The sequence below is a fragment of the Entelurus aequoreus genome, linkage group LG04 (assembly GCF_033978785.1).
Source record: "Entelurus aequoreus isolate RoL-2023_Sb linkage group LG04, RoL_Eaeq_v1.1, whole genome shotgun sequence".
Classification (NCBI taxonomy): domain Eukaryota; kingdom Metazoa; phylum Chordata; class Actinopteri; order Syngnathiformes; family Syngnathidae; genus Entelurus; species Entelurus aequoreus.
The window spans coordinates 23609989-23635490 of NC_084734.1; the positions used below are offsets into that span (position 1 = coordinate 23609989).

At 39.9% G+C, this 25502-nt stretch overlaps 1 protein-coding gene across 2 annotated transcripts in view; it reads left to right on the forward strand.

The window, feature by feature from the left end:
- The window catches only part of mid2 (midline 2), a 236414-nt gene that overhangs the window by 117086 nt on the left and 93826 nt on the right, over positions 1-25502 (forward strand). The window contains exons 3-4 of one of the 2 annotated variants that reach the window (XM_062044400.1): positions 20144-20209; positions 21641-21736. In XM_062044400.1, coding sequence (XP_061900384.1) covers positions 20144-20209; positions 21641-21736 — 162 coding nt within the window. The remainder of the gene's footprint in view (positions 1-20143; positions 20210-21640; positions 21737-25502) is intronic. The other variant, XM_062044401.1, reaches the window with a different exon arrangement.

The window sequence follows — 25502 nt, forward strand, 5'->3', positions numbered from 1 at the left end:
TATGCGGGTATAAAACACACGTTCACGGATCTAAAACTCGGATCTAAAACACACGTACACAGATCTAAAACACATGTACACGGATCTAAAACACACGTACACGAATCTAAAACACACATATGCGGATCTAAAACACACGTACACGGATCTGAAACACACATACATGGATCTAAAACACACATACACAGATCTAAAACACACAAAGGCGGATCTAAAACACACATATGCGGATGTAAAACACGTATGCAGATCTAAAACACATATGCGGATCTAAAACACAGATCTGAAATGCACGTACACAGATCTAAAACACACGTACGCGGATCTAAAACACACGTACACTGATCTAAAACTTGGATCTAAAACACACGTACATGGATCTAAAACACACGTACATGGACCTAAAACACACATACACAGATCTAAAACACACAAAGGCGGATCTAAAACACGGATCTAAAACACACGTACGCTGATCTAAAACACTGATCTAAAACACACGTACAGATCTAAAACACACGTACATGGATCTAAAACACACATACGCGGATCTAAAACACACGTACACGGATCTAAAACTCGGATCTAAAACACACGTACATGGATCTAAAACACACATACACGGGTCTAAAACACATGTACACGGATCTAAAACTCGGATCTAAAACACACGTACACGGATCTAAAACGCGGATCTAAAACACACGTACACAGATCTAAAACTCGGATCTAAAACACACGTACACGGATCTAAAACTCGGATCTAAAACACACGTACATGGATCTAAAACACACATACGCGGATCTAAAACACACGTACATGGATCTAAAACACACACACGCGGATGTAAAACACACATACGCGGATCTAAAACACACATACAGGATCTAAAACACATATATGCTGGTCTAAAACACGTACGCGGACCTAAAACTCGGATCTAAAACACACGTACATGGATCTAAAACACACGTACACGGATCTAAAACACACGTACATGGATCTAAAACAAACATACACGGATCTAAAACACATGTACATAGATTTAAAACACACATACGCGGGTCTAAAACACACATACACTGATCTAATACACACAAAGGCGGATCTAAAACACACGAACGCGGATCTGAAACATGGATCTAAAACACGTACACACATCTAAAACACCACGTGCATGGATCTAAAACACACATATGCGGGTATAAAACACACGTTCACGGATCTAAAACTCGGATCTAAAACACACGTACACAGATCTAAAACACATGTACACGGATCTAAAACACACGTACACGAATCTAAAACACACATATGCGGATCTAAAACACACGAACGCGGATCTGAAACATGAATCTAAAACACGTACACACATCTAAAACACCACGTGCATGGATCTAAAACACACATATGCGGGTATAAAACACACGTTCACGGATCTAAAACTCGGATCTAAAACACACGTACACAGATCTAAAACACATGTACACGGATCTAAAACACACGTACACGAATCTAAAACACACATATGCGGATCTAAAACACACGAACGCGGATCTGAAACATGAATCTAAAACACGTACACACATCTAAAACACCACGTGCATGGATCTAAAACACACATATGCGGGTATAAAACACACGTTCACGGATCTAAAACTCGGATCTAAAACACACGTACACAGATCTAAAACACATGTACACGGATCTAAAACACACGTACACGAATCTAAAACACACATATGCGGATCTAAAACACACGTACACGGATCTGAAACACACATACATGGATCTAAAACACACATACACAGATCTAAAACACACAAAGGCGGATCTAAAACACACATATGCGGATCTAAAACACGTATGCAGATCTAAAACACACATATGCGGATCTAAAACACAGATCTGAAATACACGTACACGGATCTAAAACACACGTACGCGGATCTAAAACACACGTACACGGATCTAAAACTTGGATCTAAAACACACGTACATGGATCTAAAACACACGTACATGGACCTAAAACACACGTATGCGGATCTAAAACACGGATCTGAAATACACGTACACGGATCTAAAACACACGTACGCTGATCTAAAACATGGATCTAAAACACACGTACGCTGATCTAAAACACACGTACAGATCTAAAACACACGTACAGATCTAAAACACACGTACATGGATCTAAAACACACATACGCGGATCTAAAACACACGTACACGGATCTAAAACTCGGATCTAAAACACACATACATGGATCTAAGACACATACACGGGTCTAAAACACATGTACACAGATCTAAAACTCGGATCTAAAACACACGTACACGGATCTAAAACGCGGATCTAAAACACACGTACACAGATCTAAAACTCGGATCTAAAACACACGTACACGGATCTAAAACTCAGATCTAAAACACACGTACATGGATCTAAAACACACATACGCGGATCTAAAACACACGTACATGGATCTAAAACACACACACGCGGATGTAAAACACACATACGCGGATCTAAAACACACATACAGGATCTAAAACATATACGCGGGTCTAAAACAAACGTACACGGATCTAAAACACACGTACACGGATCTAAAACTCGGATCTAAAACACGCATACATGGATCTAAAACACAAATATGTGGATCTAAAACACACGTACATGGATCTAAAACACATATATGCTGGTCTAAAACACACGTACGCGGACCTAAAACTCGGATCTAAAACACACGTACATGGATCTAAAACACACGTACACGGATCTAAAACACACGTACATGGATCTAAAACAAACATACACGGATCTAAAACACATGTACATGGATTTAAAACACACATACGCGGGTCTAAAACACACATACACAGATCTAATACACACAAAGGCGGATCTAAAACACACGAACGCGGATCTGAAACATGGATCTAAAACACGTACACACATCTAAAACACACGTGCTTGGCAGGAACAGACAACGTGGAGATAATTATAACTGGGGATCTGAACACAGATATTCAACGCAAAGATGCGCCTGTCTTCAGATCCTACAGCAAGTTTTGTAATCTGCACGGTCTTTCCCAGCTAATAGCGCTACCTACAAGAGTGTGTGATTCCACCCAATCAACCATAGATCTCATTCTCACTTCAGACCGGCCTAAAATAAAAAGTAGTGGGGTCATGATCTGTGGCCTTAGCGACCACTATCTAACATTCTGCACCTGCAAAATAGCTAAACCCAAAGCCAATGGCCACATAACAGCCCAATCCAGATCCCTCAAAAAATACTCCAATGACAATTTCAATTTAAAATTAGATGAGTGGGACTGGTCCCCTGTGCTCGCAAGCAACCTGGTCGATGTTGCTTGGGATCGCTTCAAAACGGCGTTCCTAAAGATACTAAATGACATGGCTCCCGTGAAAACAGTCAGGATCAAAGCCCGCTCGGAACCATGGATGAATCCGGACCTATTAGCTGCCATAAAAAACAGAAAATACGTTGAATACCAAAAATGTAAAACAGAAGTAGATAAACAACCCAATAATATCAACCTCAAATTACTCCTTTCAACTCTCAAAAAGCAATGCAATAAATTAAGAAATAAGTCAACCAACCTGACTAAATCCTTAAAAAAAATTACATTAACGACAAAATAGAGGAAAACACAAATAGGCCATGTGAGCTCTGGAAAATTCTCAACAACCAGCTTCCTGGTTGCAGCCAGAAACTTAAAACCAGACACACCAACATCAGCATCAAGGAGGGTGACTCCCTCATTACAGACAAAATGGAGGTAGCTAGCAGACTTAACATCTTTTTCACCAGCATAGCCGCAACTCTTGTCAACAAGCTGTCCCACCACTCTGGTCGCTTTGGTGTGGAACACATTAAAGCCTTCTACAGAAAGCTAGGAGTATCCAACAATGATTTCAAATTAGAAATGGTCACAACTGATTAGGTGTTTAAAAAATTGAGCGCGCTCCACCCTAACAAGGCCACCGGCCTTGATAATATTCCCTCCAGATTCCTCAGGGACTCTGCCTCCATCATTGCCCCGATCATCACGCACATAATAAACCTATCAATTACACACGGCCAAGTACCAAAAGATTTTAAGATAGCAAGAGTAACTCCCCTCTTTAAAAAAGGAAGCAAATTGGAACCTGGCAACTACCGACCTGTTTCTATTCTCAGTTCCATTTCGAAAGTAATGGAGAAAATAGTTTATGAACAGGTCGATAGTTACCTTGCCACTAATAAACTCATGTACAAATTCCAATCCGGCTTCAGAACTAACCACTCCACTGACACATGCCTTCTCTATCTGACCGACCACATCAAACATGAGGTGGACGCGGGCAAATACTGCGGCATGGTCATGCTGGACCTTCAGAAGGCCTTTGACACCGTTAACCACGCTATACTGTTGGATAAGTTCAGAGCAATCTGATTTAACAAAACCTCATAGAGCTGGATGCAATCTTACTTGGAGGGGAGGGAGCAGGTGGTAGAGGTGAACGACACCGTGTCACCCCCCCCTCTCGGTGAGCTGTGGAGTCCCCCAAGGCAGTATATTGGGACCTTTACTGTTCCTAATATACATAAACGACATGTCATCTGCATGCGACTGTGAATTGTTTTTGTTTGCGGATGACTCTGCCCTGCTGGTATCCGACAAGGACAAGTCACAGGTGGAGAAAATCCTCAGTGCTGAGCTCTGTAGAACTTGCACCTGGCTCGCTGACAACAAGCTATCCATACACTTGGGTAAAACGGAATCCATCCTGTTTGGGTCCCACATCAACCTTAAGAAAGTCAATGACTTCACTATAAAAGTGGGTGCCATTGTTATCACCAGGAAAGATGAGGTCACCTACCTAGGTTCCATTCTAGAGGCTAACCTTTCCTGTGATAAAATGGCAACCAAGGTAATCAGAAAGGTTAACCAACGAACGAGATTTCTCTACAGAATCTCCTCTCTGGTCAACAAAAGCACCATGAGGATTCTGGCGGGAACTCTCGTTCAACCCTTTTTCGATTACGCATGCACCTCCTGGGTCCAAAACCCTCAAATCTAAACTCCAAACATCTCAGAACAAGCTAGTCAGATTACTTCTAGACCGCCACCCCAGATCCCACCTCACTCCTACCCACTTCTCTAAAGTGGGCTGGCTCAAGGTGGAGGACAGAGTTAAACAACTTGCACTGAGCCTAGTCTATAAAATCCACTACACCTCCCTGATACCGAAGTACATGTCAAACTACTTCCTTAACGTAAATGACCGCCATAACCACAACACCAGGGGGAGCTCCACTAACCACGTTAATCCCAGATTCTGAACTAACAAAGGTCTTAACTCATTCTCTTTCTATGCCACATCAATGTGGAATGCGCTCCCAACAGGTATAAAAGAAAGGGCATCTCTATCGTCCTTCAAAGTCGCAATAAAAGTTCACCTCCAGGCAGCTACAACCCTAAACTAACACCCTCCCCGGATTGCTAATAATCAAATGTAAACAATCAAATGCAGATACTTTTTCTTATGCCTTCTGATCTCTCTCTCTCTCTCTCTCTCTCTCTCTCTCTCTCTCTCTCTCTCTCTCTCTCTCTCTCTCTATGTCCACTACTTGCTGTCCATATCCTACCACCCCCCCCCCCCCCCCCTCCACACCCCTGATTGTAAATAATGTAAATAATTCAATGTGATTATCTTGTGTGATGACTGTATTATGATGATAGTATATATGATAGTATATATCTGTATCATGAATCAATTTAAGTGGACCCCGACTTAAACAAGTTGAAAAACTTATTCTGGTGTTACCATTTAGTGGTCAATTGTACGGAATATGTACTTCACTGTGCAACCTACTAATAAAAGTATCAATCAATCAATCAAACGTACACACATCTAAAACACGTACGCGGCTCTAAAACGCACGTATGCAGATCTAAAACACACGTATGCAGATCTAAAACACACGTACACGGATCTAAAACACACAAACACAGATCTAAAACACACAAAGGCGGATCTAAAACACACATATGCGGATCTAAAACACGTATGCGGATCTAAACCACACATATGCAGATCTAAAACATGGATCTGAAATACACATACACGGATCTAAAATACATGTACACGAATCTAAAACACACGTACACAGATCTAAAACTGGGATCTAAAACACACGTACATGGATCTAAAACACACGTACATGGACCTAAAACACACGTATGCGGATCTAAAACACTGATCTGAAATACACGTACACGGATCTAAAACACACGTACGCAGATCTAAAACACACATACATCTAAAACTCGGATCTAAAACACAGGTACATGGATCTAAAACACACGTACATGGTCCTAAAACACACGTATGCGGATCTAAAACACACGTACATGGATCTAAAACACACGTACATGGACCTAAAACACACGTATGCGGATCTAAAACACACGTACACGGATCTAAGGCCCCTTCTATGTTGCACGATTGCACCAAGAAAAATTCCTAGTTTGTGAACCCGTTCTCAAACAATGGCAATAAAAACTATTCTGATTCTGATTCTGATTCTGATTCTACACTGTGTTATCCAGAGTAAATCCCACCTAACCTTATCCTTGTCCACACACATACAATGGTCGTTTAAGACCATCGCCCCCCCTCCGTCCGCAGGCGCAACGCGACCTAGTACGCTTGCACAGAAAATGCGCTTGTCATAGTGACCTCCAGTGTTGTTTTGTGTGCAAGTTCTTAAATTAAATTGAACTTATCTGAACAATTTCCAGTGTTGTGGTATTTCAATTAACTGGAATCCAGTGCGCTGTAGGGCCCTATTGTAGTGAATCACACCTGAGCCGTCATAAATTAATCCAATCTTTAATAGACTTGCGTAAGGTAACAATGTGAAAAAGAACATTTAATCAATTGCACATGTTGCGCACAATTAATCTAGGGATATAGATATCTGGTCAGGACACTCCTCACTCTTTTGCCTTCACCTTCAGTGTCCATTCGTTTTTGGTGACTTTATATATTCTGGACCCAGACGTTGAGTAAGGGACATACATCGCGGACAATAACTGATACAGTCTGCTTTGCCAGTCGAAATGCAATCGCTGTTTTCCGTAGTCTTCACTCGTCGGCCAGGTAATACAAAGAACGCGCTACCTTTTTTTATCACATCCACGGAAGCCCGCATTCTCGTTGTCTCCCCTTTGACAAATTGACAAAGTTTTTCGGTAAGTAGAATCACAGATGACCCGTACATTCAAAAATTCTCTGAGATGTGTTGTATCCGAAAATAGCTGCAATCGTGCGTTTCCTTCTCTACGGGATCCATAAACACGGGCATGTCTGGATGACTCACCTCTATCTTTCCAGTGGTTAGCGCCGATTGTTATGAAGCTGGCTGTGGTGTGTTCTTTCTGACGTCACTTCCTATGTGGGGAGCGGTCTTTCTCATTTCACTTTTTTTCCGAACTCAGTTTGTAAACGATCAATGAGTTCATACAAAGCTAAGAGCCGGAGATTCAAGAAATACACGGCGCATTTACCCGTGTAAAAAATTATCCAAGGAGGGGGACCTTACACGATGGGTTAGTGTGGCTGACACGGTGCTTAGGCTAAATTGTTATTTGTTTAAGGAGTTATCCGGCTTAATGTAGACAGGGCCTTAAACACACGTACACAGATCTAAAACACACTTACGTGGGTCTAAAACACACATATGCAGATCGAAACTCACATACGTGGATCTAAAACACACGTACGCGGGACTAAAACACACGTATGCGGGCCTAAAACACATGTATACGGATATAAAACACACGTACACGGGTCTAAAACACATACGCGGGTCTGAATACACACACTCGGATTGATATAGAGAGAAACAAATGAGTGCACATGCACGGCAATTAAATTACACGCGCACATAATTAGATTACACGTTTGCAAATAATTATGCTCCAATAGTACTTACTATACATACTATTTCCCTATATTCTACTATACAGATACACACATACGCCCTCGCCCGTGGTAAGATGGACAACGGAGCAGCGTCCTCAGTGGCTGCAGTTTGGAGTTGGCAGCTGGCAATTGGAGCACTAATGGCTGTTTATCTTAAATGCTAATGTGAATAAAATAATGTAATTACTCATGTTTTGACAGTGAGTTGGCTGGCCATGCTACTGTCATTTCTAAACTGCACTACAATGTATTTGATCAATGTTAATTTGTATTTAAAGACTTTTAAATTTGTGGAAAAATTTGCAGCGAAAGTATTTAAAAATAAATAATTAAAAAAAGTATAATCGACTAAAAATGACACAATCCCCCTGCAGTACCTGTACGGACCCCCTCGGAGTCATGGACCCCATGTTGAAGACCCCTGGAATGGAGCATCCCAGAAGAGTTCAAATCCATGGCATCTTTCCTGGCCTTTTAATATTTTGGATGAAAAGCTGGATCTAACGAAGGCCTACAGTAAATCAAATCAAAGGAGGCTCTTGCCTAGAATTTGTAATGCATCATTTGGAGTCTGAAGGCCGTATCCAAGCCTATTAGGCAGATTTTACAAGGCAGCTGTCACCTTCACACTGGTCTTCACTCCACTGCATAAAGAGTTTCGAAATTAATTAGACAATGCACCATGTTTGCAGTGATGGGCAAGCTCCATGGAAAGTGTAGTAAGCTAAGCTACAAGTTACTCTCCATTAAATGTAGCTAAGCTACAGGGGAAGTTATCCCCTGAGAATTGTAGCAAGCTACACTACTAGGCTACACGGCAAAAGTAGCTAGCTACATTAAAGCTACATTTAACGGCATTTCTATCTATGGGCCCACATGTATAATATCAATGTTCATGTAACTGAGACTGTACAAATGTTACTATTAAGTATCTGTCATTTAGCTGGGGACACCGTACAACTACCTCTAGGGGTCCCCGCACCCCACTGTTTAGTTTGCCTTTTCTTTGGCCCACTCCTATAATGTTATGCATGTTCTCTACCTACAGTAAAAAAACAGCATTCATCTATATCTTGACAAAAAAACAATGACGTGTGTTGTTTGGGAACAGTTGGTAATGGTTATATTCAATAACACTTTTTATGAACTCAACTCACTTTAATGTATGTTCCTAAATTTGTGTTGGGCATTGTTTTCTCTAAAAGCATACGTTTGTCTAAATATGGCCAAGGACAGGCATCATTGTAGGTTTCCTGGATGTCGTCTTCATCACTAAAGGAAAAATATAATCCACGGGAGAGAATTCCTCCGCCATTTTCAAGTACATTGCTTTTTTGAGTCGTCAGCTTGTCTCCGATTTTGCTTACTAGAGATTTTGTTTACTAGTTTCGATGACCCGCCTTATCTTGCCTCTGATTGGCCAGTCCGTAATGTTTCGCCCTAACCTTAGCCAATTGTGACTCATCATACTAACACCAACCAATCATCATGGCTGTTCTTCGTATGTGTGGATTCTCTCTCTTTGTAGCTTTGATGTAAGCTACCTAGCTACATAGGTCTAAAAGTAGCTAAGCTACAGGAAAAGCTACTCTTTAAAATAGTAGCTAAGCTGTGTGTCTTTTAGATCTGGGTATGTGTGTTTTAGATCCATGTACGTGTGTTTTAGATCCACGTACGTGTGTTTTAGATCAGCGTACGTGTGTTTTGGATCCACGTACATGTGTTTTAGATCCGCGTACATGTGTTTTGAGCTGTCTGTCTGTCCGTAATGTGTGCACTTTCGAATGTGCGCACACGAGTTGTATGACACGCTCACATATCTGGATGCTCTCGCTCAAATCGTACACGGCAGAAGTTTCGCAAAAGCCACGTTAAAATAGACAGCCTATCGAGGGTTCTTTCTGATTAGACAGACAACTTAAAACACACGTATGCGGGTCTGATTACATACACTCAGATTGATACACAGACACACACATTAGTATGCACGCGCGCAAATTGGGTCACACGCCCACAGATTGAGATACACATTTGCAAATAATTTTGCTAAATAATACTTCCATAAAATGGTTTTTGACTTGGTTGACACTGTGGGTCACTGATGCCTCTAGAACAATAACACATATGTGCAAATGCTTTTTTGCAAGTGCTGCATGTGTTCATAATTGTGTTGCGTCGTTAATGTGCGATTGCTGGAGTGTTGCCATTACACCACTATGTGTATTTGGCTCAGCTTTGCCAGATTGCACCTGCACAGCGAATCCCCACATTGTATTCAGCGCGGCCATTGTCGGGGCAGAAGTGTTTGGGCAGCAGTAAATGAGACTCCCATGTTAATTCATGAGCTGTTGTGTTTGCAGAATATTTACTTACGTCGTATTTGGCCTGCATACACCAGATTGGAGACTTAGATTTATGGGAACCTTATTGTTAACAACCTTATCATACTTTGTCGTCATTGTGTCCTTTATCATGTATTGTCTGTTTCTCCAGACTTTATGACATTAGAAGAACTTTGCGTCATGGAAACATACTGACTATACATCCCGTATTGTTGTTCGAAGCATGGTGGCGCTATCTGTGCAAAAAGCCTCCATCTTGATGGCAACGCCTTGAGTCAGGAGTCATAGTAGTTTGAGTCTGGCAGACATAAATGTGTTACATCAAGCCGGGAGCTACAAGCAGCAACCTGGTGATATCATCTGCCGAGGATAAGAATGGACAAAGATAACACAGCATCCCGCTCAGATGATGAAACTATTTCAAAAATCCGTAAGGCCTTCTTGATATGTATTACTCTGTCCGTGGGGTGGAAGTAGTTCACAAATCATCGGGCAGATGAAGGTTTTACACAGGCGAGAGCAAATATATTGGATCTGATAGCAATGAGTAGTTACAGGATGAAAAAATATGATGAAGTCATAATGGCCGAATGGTGCAATTTGTTATAAACTGCTCACTAAATTCCATTCCAGCCCAAGTCAGGTTTGGCATACATTCGCCAATCACAGCATCGGTAGACCTGTACTACAGTAATTTATTAGCAGGGGTGTAAAAAAAAAAGAAGACATTTTAAGATTAATAGCGATTCTTATTTGTAACCATTCTTAATCAATTGAGAAAAAATCAAAATCCGATTTTATTTTATTTAGTTTTTTTTCCAAATCTGTCCTGTACAGCCACTCAGGCGAATCATATTGTTGATGCAGATTCCCATATTTGCTGTACAGATTTACTTTACAAAAGAGAAATATGCATACTTGCCAACCCTGCCGAATTTCAGTGCCCCTCCCGAAAATCTCTCGGGGCAACCATTCTCCCGAATGTCTCCCGATTTCCACCTGGACAACAATATTGGGGGCGTGCCTTAAAGGCACTGCCTTAAGCGTCCTCTCTCACCTGAAAAGGAGACTATTATATATGTCTCCGTTATCCATAGGTTTATCGGGTGGGGTTGTAGTAAAAAAATAAATTATATATATATATATATATGTATATTTTTGTCATAAAGAAATACAATCATATGTGCTTACGGACTGTATCCCTGCAGACTGTATTGATTTATATTGATATATAATGTATACATCATGTTTGTTATGTTGATTTAATAATTTTTTTTAATGTTTTTAAATTTTTTTATTTTTTTTATTTCTTGTGCGGCCGCGGTACCAATCGGTCCACGGACCGGTACCGGGCCGTGGCCCGGTGGTTGGGGACCACTGCTTTAAGTCCATCTAAAAAATCCATCTTTATCACACAAAAAAAACGGATTTAAAAACAATAAAAACGGAAAAGCTGAATTTTATTGTTTTCATATTGCTATTGTTATTGCTATTAAATGATAAATGGGTTATACTTGTATAGCGCTTTTCTACCTTCAAGGTACTCAAAGCGCTTTGACAGTATTTCCACATTTACCCATTCACACACACATTCACACACTGATGGCGGGAGCTGCCATGCAAGGCGCTAACCAGCAGCCATCAGAGGCAAAGGGTGAAGTGTCTTGCCCAAGGACACAACGGACGTGACTAGGAAGGTAGAAGGTGGGAATTGAACCCCAGTAACCAGCAACACTCCGATTGCTGGCACAGCCACTCTATCAACTTCGCCACGCCGTCCCTATTATTAGTATTATTATTTTACTTGTTGTAGTTTATTCGTTACTAATTCATATCCAGTTTTTTTTAAACTATATTTAAAGTTGAATTTTGGTGGTACAATAAAATACCAATGTTTTCAAATTAATGAATAATCGTGTAATTAATCGTGATTGCAATATAAATCAAAATAATTGTGATCATTGTTTTTTCCATAGTCATGTGGCCCTAGAAGATTAGTAAAGAAACATGGCTGCCATCAACTAAAATGTCTTTACAGGGGACATAGACAACTTTGCAACTCATGCCCACAAGTCATTATTGGGCATATGTCTAATAATTTGGAATTTCGGAAACTACCAAATCATTTTGACATAAGAAATGTTGTTTGCTATGTATTACAGCATTCCCAGTTGTTTTTGTAGGTCCACTATTGTGTAAACATACCCAGATGTGATTATTTTGAATGTGCCCTTTAAGCCAACAGAGAAAATGGCTCATTCTTAACCCCCATGTGACTAAAACATAAATAAATGTAATCTGCAAGTGGCATTTTCCCATAAAAAGCCAACAGAGAAGACGAGGGTTACAGAGGTTGATGGTGCTGTTGACTTTTCTTTTTTCATCTCACAACCCCTGCTACTTGTTTCTCTCTGAGACGTCATTAACATATGTAGTTCTACAACCACTTAGCACTGAAAGGTCACGGGAGTGTCATCAGTAGGTCAAAATGACAGTTTTTGAAGGTCATGTCCAGAAGTGTCAAGATTCCACACAACACAACAAAGGCATCAGCTCCTCAATGAGAGAATCATCTTTGCTTTAAAGACCCCCATGGAATATTCTCCTCCGACATAAACACTCTTTCCCAGAAGGCTCATGTTACTGACGTGACACTACTCCACTTGTTAACAACTGTAAAGCGAGCTGACTTCTATTCTTCTTGTCCTTCGTGAGTTTTACTCTCTGACTTGCCTTTAGTTATTTCTGTGTCTCTGTCGCGCTGAATGTCTTCTGCATTGGGAGGATCCCAAATTAATTAGAAGGTGGGGAATACTTTGATGTCGAATACTTCCCCCTCGGGCTTTCTGATACCCAAGGATTCTGCTACGGGACTAGTTAATTTCATGGGGTAACTAAGGCAGTGCAGGATTGAAAAAATAATGTATTATTAGTTAATGTTTTGTGCTTGAACTTAACTGTCACCTTTCGAGGGAACATCTTTTAAAGCAGACCTGGGCCTTATAATCCAGTGCGTCCTATGGTCCGGAAAATACGGTAGTTTCGAGAAAAACTGAAGGGAAACCAAACGTGGCCACTATATGCTGAGTTTGCGGATGTGAGGCAAGTTTCTTCGTAGAGCACAATTTGTACACAAGGCAATTCAAAGTGCTTTAAAAAATTACAAGAAGGCAAAAATAAAATAATCATAAAAAAGTTCATATTTCAAGCTAAAATCATAAAATACAATCATCATAAAAACAATGATAATTCAAATGTAAATTAGAGAGTGTAGATAAAATACTTACAGTTGTCATATGCACAATTAAAAGTGTTTTCAGCCTGGACGTAAGTGTAGTACGTACAGCACCGTTCACCTCATATGCAAACGTCTGTAGTAGGTTTACTCCAGACCTGGGCAAATTAAGGCCCCGGGGCCACATGCAGCCCGTTAAGCTTTTCAATCTGGCCCGCCGAACATTCCCAAATATTGTTTTTAGTTCTTTAAGATGGAAACTGTAGCTGCCATTATTATGTGCAGTGATGTTTTCAAATGACCGTAAGTCTTGAACTATACAAAGTATTTCAATGGTTTGAATCTGCGCTTTTGCATGATATACTAGTTGCTATGATAATCTAAGTGACAGCAGCTCAGACGAGGCACCAAGCAGTGTCGGTGGGGAGCGTTTCCACAGATTGTTTCCAGAGCGGCCAGCCTGAAATGCGGGTGTCAGGGACAGACGCGGAAGGAGATTTTTGCAACAAAGTTCTAAAGTTTAGTGGTATATCAGATATATCAGATTGTAGTTGGGGTTTTTTTACCCTTCACGTTAATATTTCGCTGTTTGTTGCATTTGTGTTGGTTTCGCTTAATTGTAAAATATGTTGATCAAGAGGGGGTGTGACGTTCATATGTTGTCAATATTCAGTGTTTTATTGTTAATAGTTAATATTGTACGTTTGTAAATCCCTCATTCTTTATTTTCATGTACATTCTAGGTGTCTCATTCAGTAGAACATTTTTAATTTCATTCCGTGGCAGTCTGTCATAACGTTTTTAGCATTCAATCAGACATTATTGTGAGGTTTTGTATTAGTGTTCCTAAAAATAGATATACCAGGCCCCAGACACATTTTTTTCTCTAAATTTGTCCCCCGAGTCAAAATAATTGCCCGGGACTGTTTTAAAGTATGAAAGTACCAAGTGGCCAATTTGTCACAGTTTACTGCAAAGATGAAATGGATCACGTAGGTCTTAGATTGTACAAAGTATTTCAAGAGCATGGCAAGTGTTTGTAACTGTTTGTGAAAGCTTTGTTACGCTGTGCCATCGATCAGTATCTGCCAATTTTCGTGAAAAAAAATACATGATCGCCATTGCCGATTGATGCCTTTTAATCACAAACGTCGATCCTCTGTGGCGGACACTGTTATTTTTAGTCGCATTTCTTATCATTATCTTGTAGCACTATCACTGGAGGATGATGCTAACCATGTTTCAAACAGGCATGCTAATAGCTAAGCTAGTTTTAAACAGCACTTAGAAATAAGTGCTTACTTTAAGAAGTGTAGATAGAACCATGATGCAGCAGAAAGTAAGCAGATATTAACAGGAAATTAACAAGTAGATTAATAAGAGTCTCGAGAGAAGATAATATAACTTCACCTGTTGGTGTGTCAGCATTGTCACAGTCAGTACACGACACGTAAAAGGAGGGCGGATCGATCCATAAATTGGTGGTGTCGATATCAAAGGTATAACCGTATATAATTGATTTTTATTTCCTCAAAATAATTTTTTAAACATTTTTACAAACTCTGCAGGGAATAATTCCCTACACATACGAGTTAAAGGGGTTGTTTGCAACATTTACACAGATGTCTTGAGTACGTAACACTTGCATGTCAGTCTACCCCAGGGCAGCTGTGGCTATGAAAGTAGCTTACCACCAGGTGTAAATGAATGATGGGTTTTTAACATGTAAAGCGACTTTGGGTACTTAGAAAAGCGCTATATAAATATCAGGTATTATTATTATTATTATTATTATTATTATTATTATTATGTGCATTATCTTTGGGTGTTGTTGGATAATGATAGCGATTTGGATAGTTAGCAATAGCTATCATTGAATGTACGTATATTCTATCATAACAACTTCATACCCCGGCCGAGTCATACCAAAGACTATAAAAATGGGACCCATTACCTCCCTGCTTGGCACTCAGCATCAAGGGTTGGAATTGGGGGTTAAACCACCAAAAATTATTCCCGGGCGCAGCCACCGCTGCTGCCCACTGCTCCCCTAACCTCCCAGGGGATGAACAAAGGGATGGGTCAAATGCAGAGGACACATTTCACCACATCTAGTGTGTGTGTGACAATCATTGGTACTTTAACTTTTAACTTGACTTAACATGACTGCAAGTTGTGTGTTGCTTCTCTCGGACTGTTTTCGCATGTGTACACATGAATTTAAAAGAAAAATTATTTTGTGACGAAAAAAAATATTGATGTAATCATAGTAGTATCGACTAGATACGCCCCTGTATCATTACAGTGGATGTTAGGTGTAGATCTACCCATGGCATTTGTTTACATTGTGACGCCAGTGAGCTATTTTATCCTCCTACCATGTGTGGTGAAGCACGTTTAGCTATTCCTCGTCCTGCAGGGATGATACTTGTAAAAAAAAAAGTGCTTTATTTGTTGCCATGGAGGCGAGGATTAGTGATTTAGAAGAAGCTAAAACACTGACGATTGTGGATGGACATTAGCTGCTAGCTAGCTAGCCATGTCTTAAAGCACCTCTTCTGATGGTGTTTCAGTGTTATAACTTCACCTTTATCGTTAGTTTTTAAGCCAAAATGCATCAATTCTCCCTTTTCTGTATACACACTGTGTCTGCTTGTAAGTACTCTGTGTGTGTGTGCTGCCGAACATGCTCCTCTGCTTATAAAACCAGCAATGTCATGACATGATGACCCGCCGTCATGACTGTAAAAAAAAATATGGCGAACCGGTACTTTTCAGACAGAGTATAGTACCATTTTTGATTCATTACTACCGCGATACTATACTTGTACCGGTATACCGTACCACCCTAGTCCCTACATGGGTGGGTAATTACACTCTCCAATCCAAATTGAAGATTATAACATGATGCGGCTCTTGTCTGATTGTGTATCCACGGCTGGAAGGCTGATGAGCTTATGAATCCATATATTAGGGATCTGTTCTGTAATTCAAAGAGATGACGACTCATGTGAAGAAATCATGACACCACTGCCCTTTTCAACATCATGATGTAATATGGAGGTTTTGGGGAGGCGGTGATCTAACCTACACGTGCTGCAGTTGTGACAGAAAAAAAGCTGAAATGGCGTAACCCAGAGGGAGTGAATGTTCGAGTGAGAGGTGGTGTTGCTGTGAAAGACAGACTATAATAAAATGGATGGTTGGGCGCTTATAGAGCTCTGAATGAAAGCTCCGACCAGTCTGTGGTGCCTCAGCACAGGTCCATTTCCATTCTGGAGTCCCATCGCCTTCATGCCCAATGCTGGATGAGGCTGTAGATGACATCACCTCACGCTAATACCGACATTCTGAAAGCACAATCATGTGTCTCAAGCAACTGAAATGCAATTCCTCACTCCCCTCTCCCATTGTTTCCAATTGTTCTTCTTTTGGATCGCTTGAGTTTCATAACAGATACGTCACCACAATACACAGTATTCTGTAGACTTGAGTTTGACAAACAGTCCTAGCCTGCAGCATTAAAAGATATCAAATGAACAGTAGCACACATGGCTGCCCTGAGAAGTGGACACCTACCATCTCTCAGGGAGATGCAGGGCCTTGGGATTATTTTACAACTTGGACTTTAGCATACAAATGACTACATTTTTTATATTCCATTAAAGGTTGTCATTTTGTGTCCCCTTTTCTTTAAACTCTGTTTTTCTCTGTTCCGCCCACCCTGTTGGTGCTAATTTTTGAGGGCACCAGACTACAACCGCTACTTATGAAATGTTTTCATCTTTGCTTGTGTTGTAGAATTGTGCAAATAATACTAAATCCTATTTTGTACAGGTTTGTGAAACCGAAAAAGAACCATAATCATGATGAATGAGTTTACTATGCATGAATACCAGGGTTATTCCTGGCTCAAATTGAGGCAGAGGTGGTACAATCCTGACCATGCGCCAGAATTTTAACGCAAAATTGTTTGTTTTTCTCAATTTACAGTAACATGCTGTAAATAACACCATTACATTTATTGTCATTTCTATTAATTTGATTGGTAGTTTGCTATACAATCATAAGTCATGTAGATATTTAAGTATTTATGTTTGGAAAGTATGATAATATACTGTAATATTTGTTGCAATAATGGATACTTTTAAAGTTTAAAAGGCATGCAATTTCAAGCAGTACATATATTTGTATATGTCAAAATGAAAAAATATTCAGTACTTTATTGACACATATCATTTCCAGGTGTTTGCGGGCCAGATAAAATGATGTCGTGGGCCAGATCTGGCCCCCGGGCCTTGAGTTTGACACCTGTGGCCTAAGCGCTTGCATAAGAGAATGATGGGCTCATAGCTTTTGTGGTGGGGCCACTTTTGCTTGAGACACAGATGATTTTGAAGCAGCATTCAAGCGCTCTGTGGACAACAATTTCTACGTCACCACCATGAATTATTACATTTTAACTTGCTGTTACGTTAATTTATCATGCTCTGTTTCACCTGGACTTTTGACTTTCCTCCTCACGAGATCGCTTTTTAAGTAGTGGCTGATTTTGCCTGCCATATCTGAAACGCTAAAAAACATAAATGTTACTCTGAAACAGAGGAAACTTGTTTTTAAATAAACACGACACGCTTGTAATGCTTTCTTGGGGTAACTCCTTTTAGTGACCTTGTACCAGTCAATCTGTACCGTCATGAAACTCTCCCTGATCCTATGCAAACTTCTAAAAATTCTTCAATCAATCGATCTATTATAATTAGTCATAAAAGGTTGGAAACGAAGGTAACACTACTAGCTGTGTTCACTTACCAGAGACAAAATGTTCGCAGCACAGTCTGGAGTGTTCTGTAGGAGTCCAGTGATCCCTCCGTATCATGCTCCGTATGGCAGAAATCCACTTGTTACGGCGGTCAACGTTATGCACCAAGTAGCGGGAAATAACACGATTCGATCTGTTTCTTGTTCGGTAATTGCTTCAGGCCTTTCCGGTGCACTGTTGTCGATATAGCGCCTCTATAGTGGCCCAACGCTGCAACTGCAGTTAAAATACATAGCTGCCGCAGAGGGACATCAATCGCTCAATCAACACAGCTGGAGCTTTACGCTGTATTGAGCGATATCAATCGCTCTGGCTGGGGGCGGCACAAAATTAGCTGGAGGCGGCCGACACAAAATTTTGAACACAGGAAAAACCCTGATTACTTGTATAGTCACACTAACAGTAGAGTTACCGTGTTGACTCAAATATTAAATAGCATATTTAATGGTGCTTTTCAATCAATTTTCAAACACATTCAATATAGGTGACACTCAACAAATTTGAATATTATGCAAAGATTTGTTAATTCCAACATTGAAACTAATATATGACAAAGGCTCATAACATGCAACTCCAAATAATTTAAGCTTTCTTTTGTTATAATTTGGATGATTATGGTTTATGAACACCTTAAATAGAAAATCTGAGAAAATTTGAGGGTTTCATAAACCGTAACCCACAAAGTATTGACATATCTCACTTTGCATGTAATGATTTTATATCACATATTAGTTTCACTTTGGAAGTTGAATTGCTGACATGAATTAACTTTTGTGCGATATTAAAATATTTTGACATTCACCTGTCTGCGATGAGGTGGCGACTTGTCCAGGGTGTACCCCGCCTACTGCCCGAATGCAGCTGAGATAGGCTCCAGCACCCCCCGCAACCAAGGGACAAGCGGTAGAAAATGGATGGATGGACATTCACCTGTATTGTGAGGATGGGAATCGAACACTCGCGAGTTGTTATATTCCCATCCCTAATATTGTTCTTAGTAGAAAAAGAAACAAAACACACGTCTTATATTTGGAAACCAACAAGTGGCGCCAAATGAGTTCTACTCCAAGACCATCTGTTTTGTTTTTTTCAATCTTGCAGGCACACATACACACAAACACCATTGTTTTTAATACATCCGATTATTTGTGTTACCCCATGACAAATATGGTTGAAACAAATTGGTGCTACTGGTCTGCCTGAGAATAAGAAGACGTATCAGAAGAGATCAGTGTTTCCAACTTGTGTCACAACTTCTCGCAAGTTTTCAAACTCCGCTTGATACTCTCATTAAAATAATACTTTTCATGGTTTTTGTTCCTCTTACAAAGTTCTTCTTCTCTCCTACAGACTCCATTACAATTGCATCCATGCGTATGTGTCGTGGCCAATTATGCAAACTAGATGAGGGGGCATATGCCCATTGTCCAGGGTGTAGCACACATAAACCACCTCCACCAAGTGCCAAGCCAGAACAAATCTGGCTAATTCTGCTAGCTGACAAAAAACAAGTGGGAATGTCAGTTCCTCGGCACAAGTAAACTATTTTAAGAATTTTAGCTGGCTTATTAAGTGTATTTACGGTGGCCCAGTGGCGTCCTGCCATTGTTGTGTAGTAGAAACAGACAGGGCTCGTCTGTGTGTGCACTCACGCGAGTTTGTGTGTGTGTGTGTGTGTGTGTGTGTGTGTGTGTGTGTGTGTGTGCACTCACGTGGGTTTGTGTGTGTGTTTGTAGGCTTATCAGGTGAGCCCGGGCAGAGTGTCAGACGCGGTAATGACGGCTTCAAAGACAAGTGCTGCGGTGAGTCTTTTACCAACTAACCACCTTGAACCATCCCACCCTTACCCGCCCACACAGCTAGGATGCACCGAGATGATGGAGGATGCATTGATTATCAATAGATAAGCGGTATGGAGGAGAGCTGGGATAGTGTTAGCGGTGGCCAGGTGCGGGTCCAAACCCATTTCCCTTTCACTCTCATGAACCCTTCCAACACCTGCCGCTTGTCTGACGCTTTGTTCTCGTCACAGATGTTGTTTTTTCTGCCCGCCGCCTCCATCCTTGATATTGCTTCCTTTGAAAAGCACTTCTATTTGTGGCTTCACTTGTTTTCCATTTACATATTTTTTGTAGTTGCACGTGCGTTTGAGTCTGTTTAGCGTACGGGTGATTTTTGTTTTGTACTCTGGGAAACAGTCAAGGTCATTGGGCTTTTGATCATTTAGTTCATGTGAGCTCATTGGTTTTGTTTCGACAGGGATCATGTCTTTATTACACAGTACAACCGCCTGTAGCTTTGACTGTTTTATTATTTTTATTATTAACAGTACAACGGCCTGTGGATCATGTTTTATTACACAGTACAACCGCCTGTAGCTGTGACTGTTTTATTATTTTTTATAATCATACGGTTCAACCGCCTGTTGATCATGGTTTATTACACAGTACAACCGGCTGTAGCTTTGACTGTTTTATTTTGTATTATTATACAGTACAACCGCCTGTAGCATGGACTTTATTATTTTTTTATTATTATACAGTAAAACCGCCTGTGAATCATGTTTTATTACACAGTACGACCGCCTGTAGCTTTGACTGTTTTATTTTTTTATTATTACACAGTACAACTGTTTCATTATTTTTGTATTATTATACAGTACAACCGCCTTTAGCTTTGACTGGTTTATTATTTTTTATTATTATACAGTACAACCACCTGTTTATCATGTTTTATTCCACAGTACAACCGACTGTAGCTTTGACTGTTTTATTATGTTGTAATATTATACAGTACAACCGCCTGTAGCTTTGACTTTTTTATTATGTTTTATTATTATACAGTACAACTGCCTGTGAATCATGTTTTATTACACAGTACAACCGCCTATAGCTTTGACTGTTTTATTTTTTCATTATTACACAGTACAACTGTTTTCATTATTTGTATATTAAGCCTTTAGCTTTGACTTTTTTATTATTGTTTATTATTATACAGTACAACCGCCTGTGGATCATGTCTTTATTACACAGTACAACCGCCTGTAGCTTTGACTTTTTTATTATTTGAATGCAGACATCTGCTATAACCTAAACTCAATTTTTGAGAGGTCACTCATTTTGTCAGTATTCACATTTTTAGATGTTGTCATATTAACATAACATGCTCATGTTCTTAACTTGCTGCTTTTTTGTCCCGATGTTGACCCTCGTTTTCCTTCTCCATTTCCACAGCAAACCTTGGAGAACAACTTGACCAACCTGGTGAAGAGGAACAGTGAACTGGAGAACCAAATGGCCAAGCTCATCCAGATCTGTCAACAGGTTGAGGTATGCAGCATCATTAAAGGGGTTGTATTATGACATTTCCATTTCCTACCTATTGGCACCTGTTTTTGTGTATTTGGGATGCCCATTAATCTAAAAAAAATTATTTCAAACCATGGCAGAAGCAGAGATACTAATAAAACAAATTAGCATTGTTGCAGACGAGCCGTTTGGAATTTGAGAATTGTGACGTATTTTGCCACTGTTATGGATATGGATATCTCCATATATGGACGTGGTTTACTGGAAGACCCCATGCGCAAGCCTGCCTTTTTTATTTTCCCTAGCGGCAGTTGTAGTTCAAACAAAAATACGTGCAAGGTGCGACCCGATGCCCAAAAATTGGTTGTGTTAACAAGCACACGTTCCTAGACTAACTTCTGTCCTCATCTGAAGAAGTAAGAGATCCCTGAGTATCTTTTGTGTTTGCTGACAACGTACATTGTATCCAGAAAAGTATTTGCAGTGCTTCACTTGTTCCACATTTTTTTATGGCAGACCCTTATTCCAAAATGGAATACATTCATTTTTGTCTGCAAAATTCTGCAGACAATACCCAATAATGACAATGTGAAAAGGCTGTTTGTTTTTTTATTTTGCAAATGTATTTAAAATAAAAAAAAACTAGAAACATTACATGTACATACTGTAAGTATTCACAGCATTTACTCAATACTTTGTTGATGCACCTTTGGCAGAAATTACAGCCTCAAGTATTTTTTAATACGATGCCACAAGCTTGGCACACCTATCTTTGGGCAGTTTGGCCCATTCCTCTTTGCAGCACCTCTCAAGTTCCATCAGGTTGGATGGGAAGCGTTGGTTTTCATCCAGGATGTCCCTGTACATTGCTGCATTCTTCTTTCCCTCTATCCTGACTAGTCTCCTAGAATGAAAAACATCCCCACAGCATGATGCTGCCACCACCATGCTTCACTGTAGGGATGGTATTGGCCTGGTGATAAGCCTGGTTTCCTCTAAACATGACGCCTGAAAGAGTTCAATCTGTGTTTCATCAGACCAGAGAATCTTGTTTCTCATGGTCTGGGAGTCTTTCAGGTGCATTTTGGCAAACTTTTTACTCAGAAATGGCTTTCGTCTGGCCACTATACCATACAGGCCTGATTGGTTGATTGTCCTTCTGGAGCTACAGCATTCCTCTGTGGGGAGAGGAGATCTCCCCACAGAGGAATGCTGTAGCTCTGACAGAGTGACCATGGTCTTGGTCACTTCCCTGACTAAACTAAGATGAATACAGCAATGTACAGAGACATCCTGGATGAAAACCAACACTTCCCATCCAACCTGATGGAGCTTGAGCGGGCCTACAAAGAGGAATGGTTGAAATTGCCCAAAGATAGGTGTGCCAAGTTTGTGGCATCGTATTCAAAAATACTTGAGGCTGTAATGTATGCCAAAGGTGCATCAACAAAGTATTGAGCAAAGGCTGTCAATACTTATGTACATTTTAGTTTTAATGCATTTGCTACAGTGCATACTTTCTAGATGCACTGTCGACCACAACGAAGAGTTTTAGATGTAGATTATAAAACAATATTATGACCCCTTTAATGCTCATTCATCCAATACTTGACATTAGTCAGTTTGCATTGAAAATGCAATCAAACTTCCATTTGTTCCTTTCTGCTATCTACTAATTCTCCTCTGCGCTTGTGGTTTTAGAATCATCAGTACTCTGATCCATTATTTAAATGAACTTCTCCAAATACTGGTCAAATCTGAAGGAGTCACTTAGATTTAATTTCATATGTTCATGAGTAATTTAGTCAAACAATTTGCACATGGCAACATTGTTCTAGAATCATCTCTAGTTGAAGAGTTATCACTTAAAAGCTGAAAACTATTTTTGCTGGTTCTGTGCAATTACTAAAATTGCTCATTTGGATACATTGATTCTGGGTAGTTTGAAAGTTAGATGGTCAAATCTGATTAGAAGAATACAGTGTCACTAAATGTGTTGAACTCCAAATATTTTACCGTAAAGATTCTTCTTTTTCTTCTTAAGTATGTCTTATTTTGGATATTTATTTATTTCTTAAAACCTTGAAACTAAATGTCAAATCTTTGAGGACCTTCTATGGTACTGGATGTAGGTAATGATTCACGGCTTGTTTTGTAGCTATGTGGTGACAAAACATGGTGTTGTGTTTACACATCCTGGTGTGAACTCTTACCTGTCGACAGCAAATTAAACCTCAGGCAGTCCGCCTGTCGCTACTGACCTTTTCTATCGGGGCCTGCGGTGTGTTTTAATGGAAGTAGACGACACTGTGAATCTTAAGCTGAGCCGTCAAGCATTGATTGCACTACACATAAACCCATCATACTTACATTTGATAAACACCATCCACACTCGGTGAGGTTGGTGTTACTCAGACCAGACACCAACACCATTTTCCAAAGAGTCACTTTGAGATCCATGAATGCATCTGCTCAGCCAATCAATACTAAATGATCGCAGCGTGATTCACTAAGTGCAGACAAGCCCAACGGCATGTCTTGTTGTTTGTCTTCTGTAAACACTGGCTGCATACAAATGGAGCATGACGCAGAACACGCAAATACAATACAATCGAAATGTGTTCGAAAAAAATTATAATTATCATAGTATATGATTTAGTTGGTGAGTAAATTAACACAACCAGTAACTTTCCATGAAAATGCGAGGAGTTACTGGAGGCCAAGAAAAACACCCCTAGCCTGTAGGGGTGTTAAAAAAAATTATATTTTGGAATGAATTGCAATTCTTATTTGTAACAATTCTAAATAGATTTTTTTTTATATATAGTTTTATTTTATTTTATACATATATTGTATTTTTCGGACTATAAGGCACACTTAAAATCCTTTAATTTTCTCAAAACTCGACAGTGCGCCTTATAACCTGGTGTGCCTAATGTACGGAATCATTTTGGTTGTGCTTACCGACCTCAAAGCTATTTTATTTGGTACATGTTGTAATGATAAGTGTGACCAGTAGATGGCAGTCACACATAAGAGATATGTGTAGACTGCACTATGACTCAAGTAAACAACACCAACATTTTATATGTACTATTGAAAATATAGAATATTACACACGGCGCTCAAAAATCTATCAAAATGTTTTAGTACGACTTTAGTAAGCTATGACGCCGCACCACTTGATGGATTGTACTGTGCTTCAACATACGAGTAATATTATGGTGTGTATATAAGGCAAGACATAATATCTGGCGTGTTGTTTCGCAATATTATGCAAAATCAACTTTTCTTACCTTCTGGTACCTGCTGATCTGTATTTGGGATCTGTATAAGTCCTCAAAATTTGTGCAAGTCTGCCTTTGTAGTCAGTGATGACGCCGTAGTCGATAAGCTTCTTCTTTTTCTGTATCTTCTTGTTATGGGACATTCATCCTCCACTGTTGCCATTTCTAATATTAAGTAGTGTAGAATTCTTACTTACATATGTCAGTAAACTCGCCATGAAAGCGCTAAAACATTCCGGTGTAGTGAGTTTACATACACATACAGGAACTCTAGTTATTAGAGTTCAGGTTGGACGGTTTTTCACGGGACACATTTCTGGCATTGTTATTGCACTAGTGAGCCACGGATGAAAAGATGCTGCTCTGTTATTGATTTAAGTAAAGTCTGAATGTCATTAAAACAGTTAGCTCCATCTTTTGACACTTCTTCCACTCTCGTCCTTGCACGCTACACCGCTACAACAAAGATGACGGAGAACAAACGCTGCTGAAGGTGAGCC